At 48.8% G+C, this 24,485-nt stretch overlaps 1 protein-coding gene across 1 annotated transcript in view; it reads left to right on the top strand.

The window, feature by feature from the left end:
• The window catches only part of LOC119969126 (synaptonemal complex protein 2-like), a 458,660-nt gene that overhangs the window by 220,082 nt on the left and 214,093 nt on the right, over nucleotides 1-24,485 (top strand). Inside the window, exon 9 of the mRNA XM_038802343.1 lies at nucleotides 6,554-6,588. Within this exon, the coding sequence (XP_038658271.1) occupies nucleotides 6,554-6,588 (35 nt within the window). The remainder of the gene's footprint in view (nucleotides 1-6,553; nucleotides 6,589-24,485) is intronic.

The raw sequence follows: 24,485 nt of genomic DNA, 5'->3' as shown, positions 1-24,485 counted from the left end.
GTGAGTCCCAGTCAATATTAGGGAAGTTGAAGAGCTCCCAGTGGTCCAGATAACGGAAACCCTCCCTCCTGCACCAGCTATTTAGCCATGTGTTTAGCTGCTCTATCTTCCTATTTCCAGCCTCACTGGCACGTGGCACAGGGAGTAATCCCGTGATTACAAACCTAGAGGTTCTGTCTTTTAAGTTTCTGCCTCGCTCCCTGAACTCCTGCAGGACTTCATGCCCCTTCCTGCCTATGTCATTAGTACCAATATGTACAATGACCTCTGCCTGTTTGCCCTCCCCCTTCAGGATGCCCGCTACCCGTTTGGAGACATCCTGGACCCTGGCACCAGGAAGGCAACATATCATCCTGGAGTCTCTTTCACGTCCACAGAAGCGCGTATCTGTGCCCCTGACTATAGAGTCCCCTATGACTAATGCTCTTCTGCGCTTTGACCCTCCCTTCTGAACATCAGAGCCAGCCGTGGTGCCACTGCTCAGGCTGCTGCTGTTTTCCCCTGATAGGCTATTCCCCTAGGTATACCTGTTCGAGAGGGGGACAACCACAGGGGATTCCTGCACTGACTGCCTGCCCTTCCTGGTGGTCACCCATTTCTTTGCCTGCACCTTGGGTGTGACCACATTTATATAACTGCTATCTATGACGCTTTCCGCCACTGCATGCTCCTAAGTGCATCCAATTGCTGCTTCAACCGAACCATGCGGTGTGTGAGGAGCTCCAGTTGGGTGCAGTTTCTGCAGATGAAGCCATCTGGGACGCTGGGAGCCTCCCGGACCTGCCACATCTCACAGTCAGAGCACTGCACCCCTCTAATTGACGTTGCGTCAATTAATTACTAAATTAAATTTATAAGTTTTAAAAAAAAGTTACTGTTAACTATATGTTTCCTCGCACTAGATTTCCACTATAAATGTGAAAGCTAAATACAGTACTCTCCGATCTCTGGTTTAGATACCTCTCTAAATTATAATTAAGTAATTATGTTTAATTAGTTTAACAATTAATTTTTAAATTTAGTGTAGCTTCCCAACCACCCAATCAGGTCGCAGCTTTACTGTGATGTCACTTCAGTTTCCACCCGCCCCCCCCCACACAATTTGAAAAGGTAATAAAAATAAATAAAAATCACTTGCATTCCCAGGTTCTCAGATGATCTCTGGTTCTCTCCCTGCAGGCCAGAAGAATAAAAGTTACAGGCCAGAAGAAAGAGAGAGAACAAAACAGTAGGGAAAAAGCACCTTCTCCAACTCTGCACCGAATTACCAAGTTCCAAATTCCCACTCCGACTGTGTCTCCTTCACTTGCGCAAAGCTTCAATGACCTTATTTTGAGGCTATGACCCCTAGTTCTAGTTTCACCCGCCAGTAGAAACAACCTCCCTGCTTCTATTCTATCTGTTCCCTTCAGAATTTTATATGTTTCTATAAGATAGCCCCTCAGTCTTCTAAATTGCAATGAGTATAGTTCCAGTCTACTTTGTCTCTCCTCATAAGCTAATCCTCTCAACTCCGGAATCAACCTACTGAATCTCCTCTGCACATTCTCCAGTGCCAGTATGTCCTTTCTCAAGTAAGGAGACCAAAACTGTATCCAGTACTCCAGTTGTGCCCTCACCAGCATGCTATACAGCTGCAACATTATCTCCCTACTTTTAAACTCTATCCCTCTGGCAATGAAGGACAAAATTCCATTTGCCGCCTTAATTACTTGTTGCACCAACGTTTTACGATTCATGCACAAGGATACCCAGGTGCCTCTGCATTGCAGCATGCTGCAATTTTTTACGATTCAAATACCGTTTAGGTGGTACAGGGATAGGGCAAGAATTGGGTCTGCGTTGGGTGGTGTTTCAAATGGTCGGTGCAGACTTGATGGGCCGAATGACCTCCTTCTGCACTGCAGGAATTCTACGATTCTATTCTATGATTATTAGAGTCCATTTTGCTGTTATTCCTTACCGAAATGGATGACCTTACATTTATCCATGATGTGGAGATGCTGGCGTTGGACTAGGATGAGCACAGTAAGAAGTCTTACAACACCAGGTTTACAATTTACGTAGATGATCTGGAGTTGTGGACCAAGTGTAATGTGTCCAAGTTCGCAGCTGACAATAAGATGAGTGGTAGAGCCAAGTGCGCAGAGAACTGAAAGTCTGCAGAGGGATATAGATAGTTTAAGTGAGTGCCCAAGGGTCTGGTAGACGGAGTTCAACCTGAGGAAGGAACTGCGCTCCGAAAGCTAGTGATTTGAAACAAACCTGTTTTACTTTAACCTGGTGTTGTAAGGGGGGGGGGGGGCCCTGCGGGAGAGAGAGAGGCACACAGGCCGTTCGCAGAGGCCTGGGGGCGGGGGGGAGTGCTGTGCAGCTTCCAGAAGCGCTGCAGACAGTGTTTTGGCCTGGCAGACCGTGAAGTAGTGGCCCTTCTTCCCGCAGCTCTTACAGAGGGCGGAGTGGGCTGGGCAGCGCGAGCAAGGGTGTTTTGCGTACCCGCAAAAGTAGCAGCGGGGCCCCGTGGATTTATCGGGGCGTCCCGCGGCACAAGCCTGAGGGAGGTCGGGAGCGGCGGGTGGCAGGTGGGAAGCGTGCCAGGAGGCCTGGCCAGGGTCATAGGTGCGAGCGCTTTGATCTGCGACCTCCAGAGAGGAGGAGAGAGTCAGCGTCTCAGTTAAACTGAGTTCGTCTCTTTCCAGCAACCGCTGCCGGTTCACGGGAGACAGCATCCCAGCCACGTAAGCGTCTCTGATCAGTAGCTCCATGTGCTCTGCAGCCGAGACTGCTACACAGGAGCAACCTCTCCCCAGGGCATAGAGGGCCCGGGCGTATTGGCTTAGAGACTCACCGGGGACCTGCTTTCTGGTGGCCCGCAGATGTCGAGCGAATACCCTGTTGACCAGTTTGATGAATTGTCCTTTTAGCTTTCGTATAGCGTCATCATAATCCGTTTCCTCTTTGATTATTGCGTAAGCGTCGATACCATGCTGGAGTGGAGGACGTGCAGCTTCTGTGCCCCGGTGGGGGTGTGGTTGTAGATGCTAGGAACCCTTCGAGGCAAGTCAGCCAGAGTTGGAAAAGTTCTGCAGAGTTCGGAGTTTGCGGGCTGATGCGGAGGCATTCGGGCTTGATGCGGAACTCCATCTTCAAAGTCGTAGTCAATTAAATCGATGTACCATCAATTGTACGCGAGGCGAGTGGTTTACCAAAGTCTGGCTTTAATTGACGAGAACACAGCTCTGCGATCGTCTACAATGGAAAGGGACGATCGTCAGGCGTCTGACCATTTATACCTCGTTAATAGAGGCGTGGTTAACTCAGCCTCTCGGCCAATCGGTCGAGAGGCACATGACTGACCAGGGCCAATGGTAAGCCGACGTTCTGGCCCAATGGCAGACAAGTATGCAGATCATATCACCACCCTGGCGTTGGACTAGGATGAGCACAGTAAGAAGTCTTACAACACCAGGTTAAAGTCCAACAGGTTTGTTTCAAATCACTAGCTTTCGGAGCGCAGCTCCTTCCTCAGGTTGAACTCCATCTACCAGACCCTTGGGCACTCACTTAAACTATCTATATCCCTCTGCAGACTTTCAGTTCTCTGCGCACTTGGCTCTACCACTCATCTTATTGTCAGCTGCGAACTTGGACACATTACACTTGGTTCACAACTCCAGATCATCTACGTAAATTGTAAACAATTGCGGACCCAACACTGATCCCTGAGACATACCACTAGCCACTGATCACAAACCAGAAAAACGCCCATTTATCCCCACTCTTTGCTTTCTGTCAGTTAACTAATCCTCTACACTCGTAACGCCATGCACCTTTATCTGATGCAGCAGCCTTTTGTACGGCACTTTGTCGAATGCCTTCTGGAAATCCAGATACACCACATCCACTGGTTCGCTGTTGTCCACCGTGCTCGTAACGTCCTCAAAGAATTCCACTAAACTAGTCAAACTCCCTTTCATGAATCAATGCTGTGTCTTCCCAATGGGACAATTTCTATCCAGATGTCTCACTATTTCTTCCTTAACAATTGATTCAAGCATTTTCCCCAATACAGAAGTTAAGCTAACCGGCCTATGGTTACCCGCCTTTTGTCTGCCTCCTTTTTTAAACAATGGTGTCACATTTGCTGTTTTCCAATCTGTCGGAACTGCCCCAGAATCCAGCGAATTTTGGTAAATTACCACAAATGCATATGCTATTTCCCCCGCCACCTCTTTTGGTACCCTGGGGTGCATTCAATTCAGGGCCAGAAGACTTGTCCAAACTTAGCCTCATTCGGTTGCCCAAACTACCTCTTTCGTGATAATGATCGCATCCAGGTCCTTACCCGCCATCGCCTCCTTGCCAACAATTAGGGGCATGTTATTTGTGTCTTCCACTGTGAAGACCGACACAAAATACCTGCTCGATGCCACAAACATTTCCTAATTTCCCATTATTAAATCCCCCTTTCTTATCCTCTAAAGGACCAATGCTTTCCTTAGCTACTCTTTATCGTTTTATATATTTGTAGAAACGGTTGCTATCTGTTTTTATATTCTGAGCTAGTTTACTCTCATAATCTACCTTACTTTTCTTTATAGCTTTTTTCTTGCCTTTCTGTTGACCTTTAAAGATTTCCCAATCCTCTTGTTTCCCAATAATCTTTGCCACTTTGTATGCCTTTTCTTTCAATCGATACCCTGCTTCATTTCCTCAGATATCCATGGCCGATTATCCTGTTTCCTACTGTCCTTCCTTTTCACTGGGATATCGTTTTCCTGAGCACTGTGAACAATCTCTTTGAAAGACCGCTACTGTTCCTCAACTGTCCCACCACAAAATCTTGGCTCCCAATCTACCCGAGCCATCTCCTCCCTCATCCCATTGCAGTCTCCTTTGTTTAAGCACAAGACACTAGCATTGGGTTTTACTTTCTCACACTCCATCTGCATCTGCACTCCAACCATACATAATCGCTCCTTCCAAGAGGATCCCTAACTATGAGATAGTTAATTATTCCTGTATCATTACACAGGACCAGATATACGATTGTTTGCTCCTCGTAGATTTCATTACATACTGTTTGAGGAAACTATCGCGGATACATTCTATGAACTCCTCCTCAAGGCTGCCCTGACCGACCTGGTTTGACCAATCGACATGTAGATTAAAATCCCCCATGATAATTGCAGTACCATTTTTACATGCATTTTTCGGTATGCCTGATGCTGCTACTGGCACTCTTCATTGATGCTATGATTACTCCTTCCAAGAGTATTTTTAACGACAAAACTATTTGTTAACCCTTCTTCGTTGCATAATATTAAATCTAAAATAGCCTGCTCCTTGGTTGGCTTCATAATATATTTCTCTAAGAAATACATGCCATGAATTCACCCTCAAGTTTGATTAGTCCAGTCAATATGCATATTACAATCACCCATGATTACTGTTTATGAGAAATTTACCTTTCTCATAAACCCTCATTATTTCTTGTTTTATACTATGCCCCACTTTGGAAGTATTGCTCGGAGACCTGTTAATTACTCCTACCAAGGAGTTTTTTTCCCTTGTTTTTTATTTACACCTAGATCAATTCAACATTTTGGCCCTCATAATTTCTTAGTACATCCTTGATGTCACCGTTAACCATTAAAGCATCTCCACTTGTTCCATCATGCCTATCCTTTTGGAATACTGAGTACCCTTGGACATTCAATTCTGGAACCATGTTTCAGTAATCCCCATCAAATCATATCTATTTGTCTTTGTTTGTGCTGTCAGCTCTTTGACCTTATTCCGAACACTGAGTGCATTTGGGTACAATGTTTTTAAATATGTGCTACTGGTTTGTCTTTTCTCTTACAACATTTTCTTGTGCATTATGCTTTTCACACATTCCAACCTCCTTTATTAATCACTGGTGACCTCTGCCTCTCCCCAACTTTCACTCCCACAGTGACCTTACAGTTTGATTTTTTTACATTTCTCTTCCCTCCGTTGTCATTAGACTGGTCCTGCTTGTTCATTCTGTTAACCTCTACCTTCTCCTCACATGCTGACTTGCTGCTTTGGTTCCCATCAACCATTATACGTTTTGTAGTTTTACCTTTCTCTTATCAGCTTCATGTAACACTGGAAGTAATCCTAGAGAACCTGCTTTTTTTTATTTGTTAGCTTCCTATATTTTGCTTGCAGGATCTCATCAACCTCTTTACCTGTGTCACTGGTACCAACATGGACCATGACTTCTTGATGTTCATCCTCCCCCCTTCAGAATGTCCTGCAGCCGCTCATTGACATTCTTGATCCTGGCACCAGGGAGGCAATATACCAATGTGCTCCAAGCATAGGCCTACCTGTGCTCACTTTTCCTTTGAAAATCAGGAGCACCACAATTTAGGCAGGCTGATCATCACATTACACAACACGATACTCCTGTTGAGCTAGGAGCCTTGCCTCCCATTTCCAGATTGTGGAAAGATGAGAGCTGTGAAATTTACTCGTGAGCTTTTAATATATTCTGAATAACTTTGACATATTTATTTTACAGGAATGATTTTGGGAAAAGGATTTTGGATGCTGGTGGTAAGAAATCACATTTTTATTGAAATTATTTTTCATGACAGTTAAAATTGAGAGACAGAAGCAAAATATTTAGTTCCGCAACAATTTAATAAGTTCAATATTTTCCAGTAATGCTGTCTGAATTATGTTTTATTTCAAATACTTGGTGTGTCATAGGTAAGCCCTTGAGAAGTCATGTGCTGGAATACAGATACAACCTAAGTACACCAGATCAAGAATCCCTAAAATGTTGACATGCAAGTCTGTTAAAGGTTTAGTAGGTTGTCTTAGCACAATTATTATCATTGCAAATCAGCACCTTTCAAGCTGCTATATACAGCAATCCCCATGTGTTTAATCATCATTATTGTACAGAATCTTTAGCTGTCACTAATTTTGCCCAGTTGACTTGATGGAAAGCAGGCAGCTGGTTATTTAAAGTCACTTGTGGGATTCACTTGCTGTTGTGCAACATTGTTGCGCTCATTTAGCAGGAAGAGAGGAATTGTACCCAGAAGAGGTGTTTTTACATTTTTCATTTTGTACAACCAGAAAAATAGGCCTTGATTTTTTTGGACGTCGGCAAAGGGCGATCTGGATGGGAAAAGCATTGTTGAGGCCACCAACAATAATGACTGCTTTTTTTCGCCATATATTCCGAAAAAAACTTGCATTCATGTGTTCCATGATATATCACTGGCGGGTGGCCTCTAATTCACCCACCCCGCAATCAAATCAAACACTGGGGCCACCTCAGTGCACAGTTAGCAAACCAGGGAACAATCTTAACCTAGGTGCATCCCTTGGCATTAAGCTGGCAGTACCCTCCTCCCCGTTGATCGCTGCACTCATCTCCAAGCTCCCGTGGGATTACTGTTCACAAGGTTCAAGCCTTCTGTGACTAGCTGTGCTTCATGTTGTTCTGACATCACACTGACGTGGATGGAATTTTGACGGGGCGGGGGGATGATTCTGGTGTTTGGGCCTATAATCATCTGTTAATTTATTATAATGAGGTTACCAATGTTGAAAATCCAAAAACTCTGCCCACCACTGATGAGGGGAGAATCGCTTCCTGCTTAGAACTCATTGTGAAACATGACTTTGGCCTTCTGGCGATAATTTCTGCTCCTGTTGCTGTACCTGCCCGCATGATCAGGTGTGGAAAATCCAGGCCATAGATTCTGATTAAATCAATACTAACAAGGCTCACATCTTCCAGGGTTCATAAGAACATAAGAACTAGGAGCAGGAGTAGGCCATCTGGCCCCTCGAGCCTGCTCCGCCATTCAATTAGATCATGGCTGATCTTTTGTGGACTCGGCTCCACTTTCCGGCCCGAACACCATAACCCTTAATCCCTTTATTCTTCAAAAAACTATCTATCTTTACCTTAAAAACATGTAATGAAGGAGCCTCAACTGCTTCACTGGGCAAGGAATTCCATAGATTCACAACCCTTTGGGTGAAGAAGTTCCTCCTAAACTCAGTCCTAAATCTACTTCCCCTTATTTTGAGGCTATGCCCCCTAGTTCTGCTGTCACCCGCCAGTGGAAACAACCTGCCCGCATCTATCCTATCTATTCCCTTCATAATTTTAAATGTTTCTATAAGATCCCCCCTCATCCTTCTAAATTCCAACGAGTACAGTCCCAGTCTACTCAACCTCTCCTCATAATCCAACCCCTTCAGCTCTGGGATTAACCTAGTGAATCTCCTCTGCACACCCTCCAGCGCCAGTACGTCCTTTCTCAAGTAAGGAGACCAAAACTGAACACACTACTCCAGGTGTGGCCGCACTAACACCTTATACAATTGCAACATAACCTCCCTAGTCTTAAACTCCATCCCTCTAGCAATGAAGGACAAAATTCCATTTGCCTTCTTAATCACCTGTTGCACTTGTAAACCAACCTTCTGTGACTCATGCACTGGCACACCCAAGTCTCTCTGAACAGCGGCATGCTTTAATATTTTATCGTTTAAATAATAATCCCGTTTGCTGTTATTCCTACCAAAATGGATAACCTCACATTTGTCAACATTGTATTCCATCTGCCAGACCCGAGCCCATTCACTTAACCTATCCAAATCCCTCTGCAGACTTCCAGTATCCTCTGCACTTTTCGCTTTACCACTCATCTTAGTGTCATCTGCAAACTTGGACACATTGCCCTTGGTCCCCAACTCCAAATCATCAATGTAAATTGTGAACAATTGTGGGCCCAACACGGATCCCTGAGGGACACCACTAGCTACTGATTGCCAACCAGAGAAACACCCATTTATCCCAACTCTTTGCTTTCTATTAATTAACCAATCCTCTATCCATGCTACTACTTTACCCTTAATGCCATGCATCTTTATCTTATGCAGCAACCTTTTGTGTGGCACCTTGTCAAAGGCTTTCTGGAAATCCAGATATACCACATCCATCGGCTCCCCGTTATCTACTGCACTGGTAATGTCCTCAAAAAATTCCACTAAATTAGTTAGGCATGACCTGCCTTTAACAAACCCATGCTGCATCTGCCCAATGGGACAATTTCTATCCAGATGCCTCGCAATTTCTTCCTTGATGATAGATTCCAGCATCTTCCCTATTACCGAAGTTAAACTCACTGGCCTATAATTTCCTGCTTTCTGCCTACCTCCTTTTTTAAACAGTGGCGTCACGTTTGCTAATTTCCAATCCACCGGGACCACCCCAGAGTCTAGTGAATTTCGGTAAATTATCACTAGTGCATCTGCAATTTCCCTAGCCATCTCTTTTAGCACTCTGGGATGCATTCCATCAGGGCCAGGAGACTTGTCTACCTTTAGCCCCATTAGCTTGCCCATCACTCCCTCCTTAGTGATAACAATCCTCTCAAGGTCCTCACCTGTCATAGCCTCATTTCTATCAGTCGCTGGCATGTTATTTGTGTCTTCCACTGTGAAGACCGACCCAAAAAACCTGTTCAGTTCCTCAGCCATTTCCTCATTTCCCATTATTAAAACTCCCTTCTCATCCTCTAAAGGACCAATATTTACCTTAGCCACTCTTTTTGTCTTTTATATTTGTAAAAACTTTACTGTCTGTTTTTATATTCTGAGCAAGTTTACTCTCATACTCTATCTTACTCTTCTTTATAGCTTTTTTAGTAGCTTTCTGTTGCCCCCTAAAGATTTCCCAGTCCTCTAATCTCCCAGCAATCTTTGCCACTTTATATGCTTTTTCCTTCAATTTGATACTCTCCCTTATTTCCTTAGATATCCACGGTCGATTTTCCCCATTTCTTCCATCCTTCCTTTTTGTTGGTATAAACCTTTGCTGAGCACTGTGAAAAATCGCTTGGAAGGTTCTCCACTGTTCCTCAACTGTTCCACCATAAAGTCTTAGCTCCCAGTCTACCTTAGCTAGTTCTTCTCTCATCCCCTTGTAATCTCCTTTGTTTAAACACAAAACACTAGTATTTGATTTTACTTTCTCACCCTCCATCTGTATTTTAAATTCCACCATATTGTGATCGCTCCTTCCGAGAGGATCCCTAACTATGAGATCATGAATCAATCCTGTCTCATTACACAGGACAAGATCTAGGACCGCTTGTTCCCTCGTAGGTTCCATTACATACTGTTCTAGGAAACTATCGCGGATACATTCTATAAACTCCCCCTCACGGTTGCCTTGACCGACCTGGTTAAACCAATTGACATGTAGATTAAAATCCCCCATGATAACTGCTGTACCATTTCTACATGCATCAGTTATTTCTTTGTTTATTGCCTGCCCCACCATCTCGTTACTATTTGGTGGCCGATAGACTACTCCTGTACTGTTCTATGTTCCTATCAGTGACTTTTTCGCCTTACTATTCCTGATTTCCACCCAAATGGATTCAGCCTTATCCTCCATAGCACCGATGTCATCCCTTACTATTGCCCGGATGTCATCCTTAAATAACAGAGCAGCACCACCTCCCTTACCATCCACTCTGTCCTTCCGAATAGTTTGATACCCTCGGATATTTAACTCCCAGTCGTGACCATCCTTTAACCATGTTTCAGTAATGGCCACTAAATCATAGTCATTTACGATGATTTGTGCCACCAACTCATTTACTTTATTCCGAATACTACGAGCATTCAGGTAAAGTACACTTATGTTGGTTTTTTACCTCTGTTTTGAATCTTAACATCTCCAGTTTTATTCCTTTTGTTATTACTGGGCCTATTCACTGTGCTCCCCTCAGTCACTGTATCTTGTACTGTCGCCCTTATGGATTTCTGACTATGTCTTCTCTGCCTTGCACTTTTCCCCTTACTTCCTTTTGTTTCTGTCCCTGTTTTACTACCTTCCAACTTCCAGCATTGGTTCCCATCCCCCTGCCACATTAGTTTAAACCCTCCCCAACAGCTCTAGAAAACACCCCCCCTAGGACATCGGTTCCAGTCCTGCCCAAGTGCAGACCGTCCGGTTTGTACTGGTCCCACCTCCCCCAGAAGCGGTCCCAATGCCCCAGGAATTTGAATCCCTCCCTCTTGCACCATCTCTCGAGCCACGCATTCATCCTATCTATCCTGACATTCCTACTCTGACTAGCTCGTGGCACTGGTAGCAATCCTGAGATTACTACCTTTGAGGTCCTACTTTTTAGTTTAACTCCTAACTCCCTGAATTCCGCTTGTCAGACCTCATCCCGTTTTTTACCTATATCGTTGGTGCCTATGTGCACCACGACAGCTGGCTGTTCACCCCCCCCCCCCCCCCCCCCCCAGAATGTCCTGCAGCCGCTCCGAGACATCCTTGACCCTTGCACCAGGGAGTCAACATACCATCCTGGAGTCTCGGTTGCGTCCACAGAACCGCCTGTCTATTCCCCTTACGATCGAGTCCCCTATCACTATAGCCCTGCCATTTTTCTTCCTGCCCTGCTGTGCAGCAGAGCCAGCCACGGTGCCATGAACCTGGCTGCTGCTGCCTTCCCCTGGTGAGCCATCTCCCTCAACAGTATCCAAAGCGGTATATCTGTTTTGCAGGGAGATGACCGCAGGGGACACCTGCACTGCCTTCCTACTCTTGCTCTTTCTTTGGTCACCCATTTTCTATCTCCCTCAGTAACCTTCACCTGCGGTGTGACCAACTCGCTAAACGTGCTATCCACGACCTCCTCAGCATCGCGGATGCTCCAAAGTGAGTCCATCCGCAGCTCCAGAGCCGTCAAGCGGTCTAACAAGAGCTGCAACTGAACACACTTCTTGCACGTTAAGGAGCCAGGGACAGTGGACGTGTCCCTGAGCTCCCACATCGCACCCGAGGAGCATGACACGGGTCTGGGATCTCCTGCCATGTCTTAAACCCTTGGTAAACTTAAACAACTAGAATTTCAAAATAAAAATAAATAAATTAGACAATGAAAAGAAAAAGAGCAACTACTTACCAGTCACTTACCAGGGTTAAAAAGCACCTCCTCACACTCTGCACCGAATTACCTCACTGCACCAAAGTTTAAATCTCCCACTCTGTATGAGTCTCACTCCGGATGTGTCTCCTGGAAAAGTGCTCGCATCTTTATCTTATGCAGCAACCTTTTGTGTGGCACCTTGTCAAAGGCTTTCTGGAAATCCAGATATACCACATCCATCGGCTCCCCGTTATCTACTGCACTGGTAATGTCCTCAAAAAATTCCACTAAATTAGTTAGGCATGACCTGCCTTTTACGAACCCATGCTGCGTCTGCCCAATGGGACAATTTCTATCCAGATGCCTCGCTATTTCTTCCTTGATGATAGATTCCAGCATCTTCCCTATTACCGAAGTTAAGCTCACTGGCCTATAATTTCCTGCTTTCTGCCGACCTCCTTTTTTAAACAGTGGCGTCACGTTTGCTAATTTCCAATCCACCGGGACCACCCCAGAGTCTAGTGAATTTCGGTAAATTATCACTAGTGCATCTGCAATTTCCCTAGCCATCTCTTTTAGCACTCTGGGATGCATTCCATCAGGGCCAGGAGACTTGTCTACCTTTAGCCCCATTAGCTTGCCCATCACTCCCTCCTTAGTGATAACAATCCTCTCAAGGTCCTCACCTGTCATAGCCTCATTTCTATCAGTCGCTGGCATGTTATTTGTGTCTTCCACTGTGAAGACCGACCCAAAAAACCTGTTCAGTTCCTCAGCCATTTCCTCATTTCCCATTATTAAAACTCCCTTCTCATCCTCTAAAGGACCAATATTTACCTTAGCCACTCTTTTTTGTCTTATATATTGGTAAAATCTTTTACTGTCTGTTTTTATATTCTGAGCAAGTTTACTCTCATACTCTATCTTACTCTTCTTTATAGCTTTTTTAGTAGCTTTCTGTTGCCCCCTAAAGATTTCCCAGTCCTCTAATCTCCCAGCAATCTTTGCCACTTTATATGCTTTTTCCTTCAATTTGATACTCTCCCTTATTTCCTTAGATATCCACGGTCGATTTTCCCTCTTTCTTCCGTCCTTCCTTTTTGTTGGTATAAACCTTTGCTGAGCACTGTGAAAAATCGCTTGGAAGGTTCTCCACTGTTCCTCAACTGTTCCATCATAAAGTCTTAGCTCCCAGTCTACCTTAGCTAGTTCTTCTCTCATCCCCTTGTAATCTCCTTTGTTTAAACACAAAACACTAGTATTTGATTTTACTTTCTCACCCTCCATCTGTATTTTAAATTCTACCATATTGTGATCGCTCCTTCCGAGAGGATCCCTAACTATGAGATCATGAATCAATCCTGTCTCATTACACAGGACAAGATCTAGGTTCTAGGTTCATTCAATTGAGTTTATGAAATCAGAAAAACTTACAGGACAGAAGGAACCTGTCTGGCCTGTTGATGAGCTGGCTGGTTAAAGGAGTAGAGGTGCTTAATTAACATTCCTGCTTTTTGATTATAACCGGGTAAGGCTCACATAAGAGCACATAAATTAGGAACAGGATTTTTAAAAAAAAATAATTTTTTTGGAATTTTTCTTTTTACAGAAAATATAACAACAAACAATGAAAAGCAACAATAAAACACCATAATAACTGTAACACCCCCAAGACCGTATCAACGCATGTATCACACCCCCCCTCCCCCCACACCCCCAAACCCAGTAAACAACAAGAAAACTTAAAAATAAATTAAAATTAAATAAGCAAACGGAGTCAACGTCCCGTTCTCCCCCCTCCCCTTTTCCCCCCTCCCCCCCGGGTTGCTGCTGCTGCTGACCCAGTACCCTATTGTTGAGCCAGAAAGTCGAGGAAAGTCTGCCACCGCCTAAAGAACCCTTGTACTGATCCTCTCAGGGCGAATTTGACCTTCTCTAGCTTAATAAAACCCGCCATGTCATTGATCCAGGACTCCACGCTTGGGGGTCTCGCATCCTTCCAATGTAGCAAGATCCTCCGCTGGGATACTAGGGATGCAAAGGCCAGCACACCGGCCTCTTTCACCTCCTGCACTCCCGGCTCCACCCCAACCCCAAAGATCGCGAGTCCCCACCCTGGCTTGACCCTGGATCCTACCACCCTCGACACCGTTCTCGCCACTCCCTTCCAGAACTCCTCCAGTGCCGGGCATGCCCAGAACATATGGGCATGGTTCGCTGGACTCCCCGAACAATTGACACACCTGTCTTCGCCCCCAAAGAACTTACTCATCCTAGACCCGGACATGTGGGCCCGGTGCAGCACCTTGAATTGGATGAGGCTAAGCCGCGCACATGAGGAGGAAGAGTTAATCCTCTCCAGGGCATCCGCCCATGTCCCATCTTTGATCTGTTCCCCCAGTTCCCCCTCCCACTTAGCTTTCAGCTCCTCTACTGACGCCTCCTCCACCTCCTACATTACCTTGTAGATATCAGATATCTTCCCCTCCCCGACCCAGACCCCCAAAAGCACCCTGTCACTCACCCCCCTCGCGGGAAGCGAAGGGAATCCCTCCACCTGCTGTTTAGCAAACGCCTTTACCTGCAAATACCTGAACATGTTCCCCGAGGGGAGCCCAAATTTCTCCTCCAACTCCCCCAGGCTCGCAAACCTCCCATCAATGAACAGGTCCCTCAGCCGTCTGATGCCCGCTCTGTGCCAACCCTGGAACCCCCCATCAATGTTCCCCGGGACGAACCGATGGTTCCCCCTTAACGGAGCCTCCATCGAGCCCCCCACTTCCCCCCTATGTCGCCTCCGCTGCCCCCAAATATTGAGGGTAGCCTCCACCACTGGACTCGTGGTATACCTCATAGGACCCCAGGGCCCCCAGGGTTGTATCACCACAGGACGCCCTCTCCATCCGTTTCCATGCTGCCCCCTCCCCCTCCATCACCCACTTGCGCACCATCGACACATTGGCCGCCCAATAATACCCCGAGAGATTGGGTAACGCCAGCCCCCCACCATCTCTACCCGGCTCCAAGACGACCCTCTTCACCCTCGGGGTCCCATGCGCCCAAACAAAGCTCATGCTGCTAGTCACCCTCCTAAAAAAGGCCCTAGGGATAAAGATGGGCAAACACTGGAAGAGGAACAAGAACCTCGGGAGCACCGTCATTTTGACGGACTGAACTCTACCCGCCAGCGATAGCGGCACCATGTCCCACCTTTTGAATTCCTCCTCCATCTGCTCCACAAGCCTGGTAAAATTAAGCTTATGGAGAGTCCCCCAACTCCTGGCCACCTACACCCCCAGGTATCTGAAACTCTTCACTGCCCTCTTAAACGGGAGCCTCCCAATTCCCTCCTCCTGATCACCCGGGTGTACTACAAATACCTTACTCTTGCCTAGATTTAACTTATAGCCCAAGAAGCTCCCAAACTCCGCCAACAGCTCCATCACCCCTTGCATTCCCCCTTCTGGGTCCGCCACATACAACAGAAGGTCGTCCGCGTACAGCGATACCCTATGTTCTCTCTCTCTCTCTCCCCCCCCCCCCCCCCCCCCCCAGCACCAGGCCCCTCCACCTCCCCGACTCCCTCAGCGCCAAAGCCAAAGGTTCTATCGCCAATGCAAAGAGCTAGGGGGACAGGGGGCACCCCTGCCTTGTCCCACGGTAGAGCCTGAAGTACTCCGATCTCCTTCCATTGGTAACTACACTCGCCATCGGGGCCTCGTAGAGCAACCTCACCCATTTGATGAACCCGAATCCGAACCGCTCCAGCACCTCCCACAGGTACCCCGACTTAACTCTATCAAACGCTTTCTCTGCATCCAGCGCCACCCCTCCACCGCCGGAATCATAATAACATTTAGCAATCTCCGCACATTCGTGTTGAGCTGCCGTCCCTTGACAAATCCTGTCTGATCCTCGTGTATCACCCCTGCCACACAGTCCTCTATCCTGGTGGCCAGGATCTTTGCCAGCTACTTAGCGTCAACATTGAGGAGCGAGATTGACCTGTTTTGATCCACACTGCAAGGGGTCCTTATCCCGCTTCAGGGTCAGAGAGATCAGCGCCCGCGACATCGTCGGGGGCAAAGCCCCCCCCCTCCCATGCCTCATTAAAGGCTCGCACCAACAGGGGGCCCACCAGATCTGCGTACTTTTTATAAAATTCCACCGGGAACCCATCTGGCCCTGGTGCCTTCCCTGACTGCATTTGACCAATCCCGCTGACTAGCTCCTCCAACTCTATCGGCGCCCCCAGCCCCTCCACCAGCTCCTCTTGAACCTTTGGGAAACATAGCCTGTTCATGAAGCTCTCCATCTCTCTCTCTCTCCCCCCCCCCCTCCCCCCATCGGTGGCTCCGACCGGTACAGTTCCTCGTAGAAGTCCCTAACGACCCTGTTTACCTCTGCCCCCTTCTGTACCACATTCCCACCCTTATCCGTCACTCCACCAATTTCCCTAGCCGCATCTCGCCTACGGAGCTGATGCGCCAACGTCCTGCTCGCATTCTCCCCATACTCGTATACCGCGCCTTGCGCCCTCCTCCACTGTGTCTCCGCCTCTCTGGTGGTCAACAAGTCGAACTTGGCCTGCAAACTACGCCGTTCCCCCAGCAACCCCTCCTCCGGTGCCTCCGCATACCTCCTATCCACATCCAGGAGCTCCCCCACCAGTCTCTCCCTCTCCCTCCTTTCCCTAACCTCAGAGCCTCCCAGACCATCCCCACCCGGACCTCCTCCGTGTCGTTGGTCTCAAGATACCCCTCAATACTTCCCCGGGCCCTCCTACACACCTCCTCATCAGCCAGCATCCCCACATCCAGGCGCCATAGCAGGCGCTGGTCCCGCGCCTCCCCCATCTCCAGATCGACCCAGTGTGGAGCATGGTCTGAAATTGCTATGGCCGAATACTCGGCATCCTGCACCTTCGGGATCAATCCCCTGCTCAGGACGAAAAAATCTTTTCGGGAGTAAACCCTATGGACATGGGAGAAAAAGGAATATTCCTGCGCCCTCGGCCTCCCAACCTCCAGGGATCCACCCCTCCCATCTGGTCCATAAACCCCCTCAACACCTTGGCCGCCGCCGGCCTCCTACCCGTCCTTGAACTGGACCGGTCCAGTGGGGGATCCAGCACTGTGTTAAAGTCTCCCCCCATGATCAGGCCCCCTGCCTCCAGGTCCGGAATGCGCCCCAACATGCGCCTCATAAAGCCAGCATCATCCCAATTTGGGGCATATACATTAACCAGCACCACCTTCTCTCCCTGCAGCCTACCCGTCACCAGAATATATCTGCCCTCCTTGTCCGACACCACCTCCGACGCCTCGAACGCCACCCTCTTCCCCACCAAAATCGCCACCCCCCGGTTCTTCGTGTCTAACCTGAGTGGAAAACCTGCCCCAACCACCCCTTCCTCAGACGAACCTGGTTCGCAACCTTCAAGTGGGTCTCCTGGAGCATAGCCACGTCCGCCTTCAGCCCCTTCAGATGATAAAATACCCTAGTTCTCTTAACCGGCCCATTCAGCCCCCTCATGTACCAGGTGATCAGCCGGATCAGAGAGCAACCCGCTCCCCCTCCCCGCCAGCTAGCCATAGCTCATCAACTGCTCGCCACAGGCCAGCACGCCCAGCCCGACCTCATCCCCATGATGGGCAACAGGGTAGCATGGGGGCAGCAGGGTAGCATGGTGGTTAGCATAAATGCTTCACAGCTCCAGGGTCCCAGGTTCGATTCCCGGCTGGGTCACTGTCTGTGTGGAGTCTGCACGTCCTCCCCCCTGTGTGCGTGGGTTTCCTCCGGGTGCTCCGGTTTCCTCCCACAGTCCAAGGATGTGTGGATTAGGTGGATTGGCCATGCTAAATTGCCCATAGTGTCCTAATAAAAAGTAAGGTTAAGGGGGGGTTGTTGGGTTACGGGTATAGGGTGGATACGTGGGTTTGAGTAGGGTGATCATGGCTCGGCACAACATTGAGGGCCGAAGGGCCTGTTCTGTGCTGTACTGTTCTATGTTCTATAACACCTCTCCTCCACCCCCCCGGCCCACACCAGCTCCTTCCTGGCCATTCCAGCAGCAACCCGGTACCCCCCCCTCCCCGGCTAGGACCCCTCCTAGCCACGACGCACCCTCCATGGTACTTCTGTGAGTCAGCTGACTTCTGCTGACCCCGGCAACTCTCGCCAAAACCCGGCCCCTCCCGACATGGGGTCATCCACCCTCCTGCCACACCTCCTTGGCACCGCTTCAGCGCGGGGAAAAAACCAGTAGAGGCCACGCCCCCACCGCCAGCTCCACCCCCCCTGCCCCGCAGCGCGGGAAACCAGAGGAAAGCCCGCGCTTTCACAGTGCCCCACCCCACCCTTCTGACGCAGCTCCCCAAATTCCAGTTTCACCCCAACCCCCAGCCCCGTACAGAAGAGAAAATAAAAAACACAACCCCCCAACATTCCCCACATAACCCAAAACCATACCCAACAGACCCACCTGGAAACAGCAAAAAAACAGCATAAAAAACACATGTCAATGTTACAAAAACAGCAATGACCATAGTGCACCGGACCTCGCAGCCCCCAGACCCTAGTTCGAGTCCAGCTTCTCCGCCTGTACAAAGGCCCATGCCTCCTCCGGGGACTCGAAGTAGTGGTGCCGGTCCTTATATGTCACCCACAGACGCGCAGGCTGCAGCATTCCAAATTTGACCTGCCTGGCATGCAGCACCGCCTTCGTCCGGTTAAACCCGGCCCGCCGCTTAGCCACCTCCGCACTCCAGTCCTGGTAGATTCGCACTACCAAATTCTCCCACCTGCTGCTCCTCTCTTTCTTGGCCCAGCGCAGCACACACTCCCGGTCGCTGAATCGATGGAACCGCACCAGCACCGCCCGCGGGGGTTCATTTGTCTTGGGCCTCCTGGCCAGCACTCTGTGGGCTCCCTCAAGCTCCAGGGGCAAGTGGAAGGACCCCGCTCCCATCAACGAGCTCAGCATCGTGGTCACATACGACGGAAGATCAGACCCCTCCAGCCCCTCCACCAGGCCCAGGATCCTCAAATTCTTTTGCCTCGTGTGAACGTCCAGCTCCTATAAGCGGTCTTGCCACTTTTTGTGAAGTTCCTCGTGCAACTCCACTTTCCCCACGAGGACCACGGCCTCCTCCCGCTCAGCGGCCTGCTGCTGCAACTCCCGAATCGCCACTCCCTGGGCCGTCTGGGCCTCAAGCAGCTTGTTGGTAGACGCACTCACGGAGTCTAGCAACTCAGCCTTCAGCTCCGCAAAACAGCGCAGAAGAGCAGCTTGCTGCTCCTGCGCCCACTTCCACCAGTCCTCGGATGTTCCGCTGGCCGCCATTTTGTCCTCCTTCCCCTGCTTTTCTTGATGGATCTGCTGCAGCCTTTTCCCTTGCCCCACTCCGGGTAAGCACCATAAATTTTGGGGAATGCTCCTCGAAACACCTTCCCCCACCGGGAATCGTCGAAACAGCGCCGTTTGGGGCCCTAAAATAGGCCCAAAAGTCCTTTAATGGCGGGAGCTGCCGAACGTGCGGCTTAGCTCCGTATCGCCATAACCGGAAGTCCTGGGAACAGGATTTTATAACCCTACAGGAGGCCCAGGGATCTGCACCTTCAAAGTCCCTGGGGCCTCATCTGAATATGATCTACCCTGATGAGGGGTGCGGAGTCACCCTCTTAAATCGGAGACTGCTGGGACATAAATACCCCGGACCAAGTTTGGGCCTGGAACGGGAGACTCAGATGGTAGTGGGTGTAAATATATGAGTAAATAATCTAACTTTTCTACAGTCGTTGCTTCCGAGTGGTCGCTTGCCTGAGACTTTACACTGGCGATGAGGATAAAGTGGAGCTGCTCTGAACCAGGCCACCTCGATTTGGCCTCTTTTCAGGCTGCAGGAATGACACTTATCAATAAGCTAGAGGCGTTTGATGGCGAGACTGGGAATTGGAATGCGCTATTTTTTTCGACTGAACAATATTGTCGGGGACGACAGGCAGATGGTGATCTTCTAGTGTTCTGCGGTGCAGAGATGTACAGCACCATCAAAGGTTTTCCAGACTCGCCCGATACCTGCCGGTTTACGGACTTAGTTACCCTGGTAAGCAATCATTTTGATCCAAAACCACCGCTAATTGTCCGCTGTTTTCGCACAGCTGCCCAACACCAAGAGGAATTCTGGCCCGTTTACGGAAACCTGCTGAGTTCTGTGAGTTCGGCCCAATATTATCTGAGGCACTCAGCATCCGGGACATGACAACTCAACGCTTGTTGGGAGAGACGCATCTTGACCTGAAGAAAGCAACCCGGGAGGAGGCTGAATGTTGTGTCCAGGAACTTCGAGGAATGGCCATTCTAAACCTAGGACATCCGCCTGGGTGTGGAGTGCTCCTCTCCCGTGCTGTAGCTCTAGATTCCTGCCATTGGAGACTCACTCCAGGAGACCAGGACCAAAGGAAACACTTTCCCAGTGAGAGACATTGTGTGTCTCCCATACCAGAGACCCCTGACATAGGGGATGAGTGGACTGATACCAGGAGAAGCCGCGAAGCGGACACCAGTAAGGAAGCCCACCCACCCGCCGCCCTGACCCCGATGACCGTTCCTGAGGGTGGACACATTTCGTAGATGATCAGCTGGAGGAGCCCACCACCTTTATCTTGGCGCCATGGGTGGCGCCTATCCAAGGGATTGCCTGGATCAACGGTTTCCCAATGCAGATGGAGCTTGATACCGGAGCAGCAGTTTCTGTGATCAACCGCCGCATTTATGACCAAATCTTCTCAGGCATATGCTATTATATTATTATATTGCCTTGTGCAATATCAGTTACTCTCTTGTATCGTCCAGAATGATCCAAAACTCGATGTTGAATAACACTTATAATCTTCCAATTGGAGCAAATGCTTTATTGAGTAACGTTAATGAATTAACTGTGAGTTTGTTCTCTCTCCAATGCTTAAACTAGATGCTACATGAACAAGATTAACAAAGAAGTACTTATGATTATTTACACCTGTGCTGAGCTGTCTGTTTGTGTCTGCTCACTCACTACTGTTCCTGTGAAGAGAGTGATCCTTGCGTCCGTCTATTTATACATCTTTAGTGCTGTCCTCTAATGATTGCTTAGTTGTAGTGTCGTTACATTAAGCCCTTGTGTACATACAGATATACAGATCACTACAGTTTCTGTGATCAACCGCCACATTTATGACCAAATCTGCTCAGACGTTTTGGTGTTGCGAGACACTGACGCTCGGCTGGCGACATACACGGGGGAACCATTGAGATCATGGGCACCTTGCAAGTCCCCGTGGAATATGGAGCACAGTCGGTAAATCTACCATTAGTGGTAGTGAAAGACTTGGGCCGACATTTTCTGAAACGTCTCTGGCAGCAGGTGTGCAGTATGTACCCCAATGGGCGAGACGAGGTATTGGCACGCTTCTTCCAAGAAGGTCTTGGTACCATCCGGGGGGCCTCCGCCAAGATACCAGAGGACCCAGCAGCCCAGCCACGGTATTTTTGGGCCCGCCCCGTCCGCTATGCCATGAAACCAAAGGTTGATGCTGAATTGGACCATCTGGAGCGTTTGGGAATCATCTGCCTGGTGCAATTTGTGGATTAGGCTGCGCTGGTTGTGCCGGTAATGAAGCCTGGCGGTTCTGTCTGCTTTTGCGGAGATTATAAGATGACAATCAAATATCCATTTTGAATCGTTATCCAGCAGCCAAATTAAGGATCTATATGTGAGGCTCAACGAAGGGCGTACCTTCACCAAACTTGACATGAGCCATGCTTATCTTCATTAATTCTGGACCCGGCCTCGCGGAAATATGTCACCATCAACACACGGGTTTGTATGACTACACCAGGCTGCCATTCGGACTTTCTACTGCATGTGCCATATTTCAACAAGTGATGGAGAATATTTGCCGAGGATTACCACTGGTAGCGGTTTACCAGTCGTGTCCGCCTACAGCATGAAGAGTGCAAATACTATGACTGTAACAGCTGGACAAGAACGGCTTACCCGATAAGGTACGGGCAATACGGCAGGCACCCATACGAAAGGATCAAACAGAACTCCACTCTTTGTTGGGCCTCATAAATTATGACCGCAAGTTAATCCCAAACTTGCCAACGGTGTTGGCCCCGCTGTACCAGTTGTTAAGATGGCCAACATTGGTTTTGGGACCCACCACAGCAGATAGTTTTGATGAAGTAAAACAACGGCTTCATCTTCAGATCTGCTGACTCACTTCTGATGCATCAAACCTTTATTGCCAACCTGTGATGCTTCGCCCTCCGGCATCTGGGCTGTCTATGCACACTGGTCGATGGTACGGAGAGGCCATTACGTTCGCTTCTTCGCACTTTGGTGGAGTGAAATTACGCTCAAATAGAGAAAAGATGTTTGCCACTGGTTTTTGGAGTAAAGCGGTTCCATCAGTATCATTCCACAGCTTATGCGAGCGATTAGCCTGTATTAGGTTGTTCAAAGAAGAGAGGGCAATCTCCCCAGTGGCATCCACCCGCATTCAGCGTTGTGCTTTGCTCTTGACAGCGCATGAGTGCATCTTGGAACATCGACCAAGGATGAAGATTCTGCACATGGATGCCTTCAGCTGCCCCCTCTCTGCCCACCAGTACACCAATGCCACCAGCGGCAGACAAGGGTAATCGCTGCTCTACACTTTATGGACTCGCCCTGTGATGGCCGCCCAAATAAAGGCATGGGCACGGACAGACCAACTAATAACCAGGGTCCGCCACATAGTGTTGTGTGGGGGCCCAGCATTGCGCCCTCCCAATGGTCCCACAAAGTGGCCAAATTCAGCATGGCGGATGGCATCCTACTGTGGGATTCCCAAGTGAGGCCAGGAGGCAATCTTGTAAGACCTCCATAGCGGACACCTGGGAATCTCTAAAATTACATTTTGGTCTGAAGCTATGCGTGGTGGCCTGGAATGACACAAATATTGAAACGTTAGCAAATGTACACGGTATTAGGAACGCCAAAAGCTCCCCAGCAGCTCCACTTCGCTCATGGTAATGGCTGGGCCAGCTATAGTCCCGCCTCTATGTGGATATCGCAGGGCCTTTTCAAGAGGGTGATTGTATCTAATCGTGACTGCAACATTCACAAATGGATGAATGTTCAACGAATGACCTCGATGACATCATGAGCCACACCAAGCGGCTCCGGCAAACCTTTAGTGTTCACGGACTCCCCTAGCTATGGACTGGACAATTAAACCCGCTTAACAAGTACGGAGTTCACCAATTTTCGAAACAAAATGGGGTCCATCATGTACGAACTGCACTTACCAACCGTCATCTGATGGGTTGGCGAATGAGCAGTGCAGATTGTTTAAACTTGATGCGAAAACACACCTCAGGCTCCCCAGAAACCCGCCCTGCCTGTTTCCTTTTTTGCTGTAGGACCACAGCGCATGCAACCACCGGGGTAGCGCACGCAGAACATTTGATGGACGACGGCTTATGCACACAGTTGAGCCTCATTTCGCTGAACATCGAAAGAGGATCCGCGACCAACAGGAACAAATCGAACCAGACCAATTTGGGAAATTTTTCGCGGGCCAATGCCGTTTACATCCAGAAATATTCAGACACAGCATTCTGGATCCAGGAACGGTAATAAAATGGTCCGGGCCAGTCTCATATTCTGTACGGGTGCAAGGAAATGACTCCAACCTAATGTGTACCATCTCCGAAGCCGAGCTGACAGGTGCCCGAGGACTGGCCAAGGCTTCCAAGGTCAGTAGTACCGCCAGCAACAACTGCTGTGGATACCCAGCAAGACGGCAGAACCCCCGATTCAGAGATTGCGGGAGGTCCGACTCATCCAATTCAGAGTCAGATATGGAGACTTTACCCACCGAAGTCCGGAAACCGATCCGGTGTGACCACTGGACAAAGCGCAGCAGCACCACTCCGATGTTTGGCCCGAAACAAGCTCTCCGGGTCTGCTACATCCCTCTGAAAGATAGCATGGTGGCCAGTGGTCAGGGCTGCTGCCTACGGTGCTGAGGGACTCGGGTTTGATGCCGGCCCTGTGTCACTGTCTGTGTGGAGTTTGCACATTCTTCCCCATGTCTGTGGGCACAAGATGTGCAGGTTATGTGGATTGGCCACACTAACTTGTCCCTTAATTGGGGAAAAAAAATTGAAAAAGAAAAATAAATCCCTCAGGACCCAGAACAGCGGACGCTGGATAGACCGCTCCGGGCAGAGAGAGCGAAGGATTTCTCCCCTCCTGTTGTTCAAATGTAAGACGTATTGGACTTGAGGGAGATGGGGGAGATTGTATAACTCGACTTGGAGGCCCGGGGATCTGCGCCCTCTGAATCCCTGTGGCCACACCTGATTATGATTTAACGTGATGAGGGGGACGGAGCCACTCCATTAAACCAGAAACTGCTGGCACATAAATACCTCAAGTGTGGGCCGGGCACAAGTGACTGTTCGGGGATAGGAGTTTCAAATATCTAAGGAAATAA

This window comes from Scyliorhinus canicula, chromosome 7, assembly GCF_902713615.1.
Source record: "Scyliorhinus canicula chromosome 7, sScyCan1.1, whole genome shotgun sequence".
Classification (NCBI taxonomy): Eukaryota; Metazoa; Chordata; class Chondrichthyes; order Carcharhiniformes; family Scyliorhinidae; genus Scyliorhinus; species Scyliorhinus canicula.
This window is presented reverse-complemented; position numbering and strand designations above follow the sequence as displayed.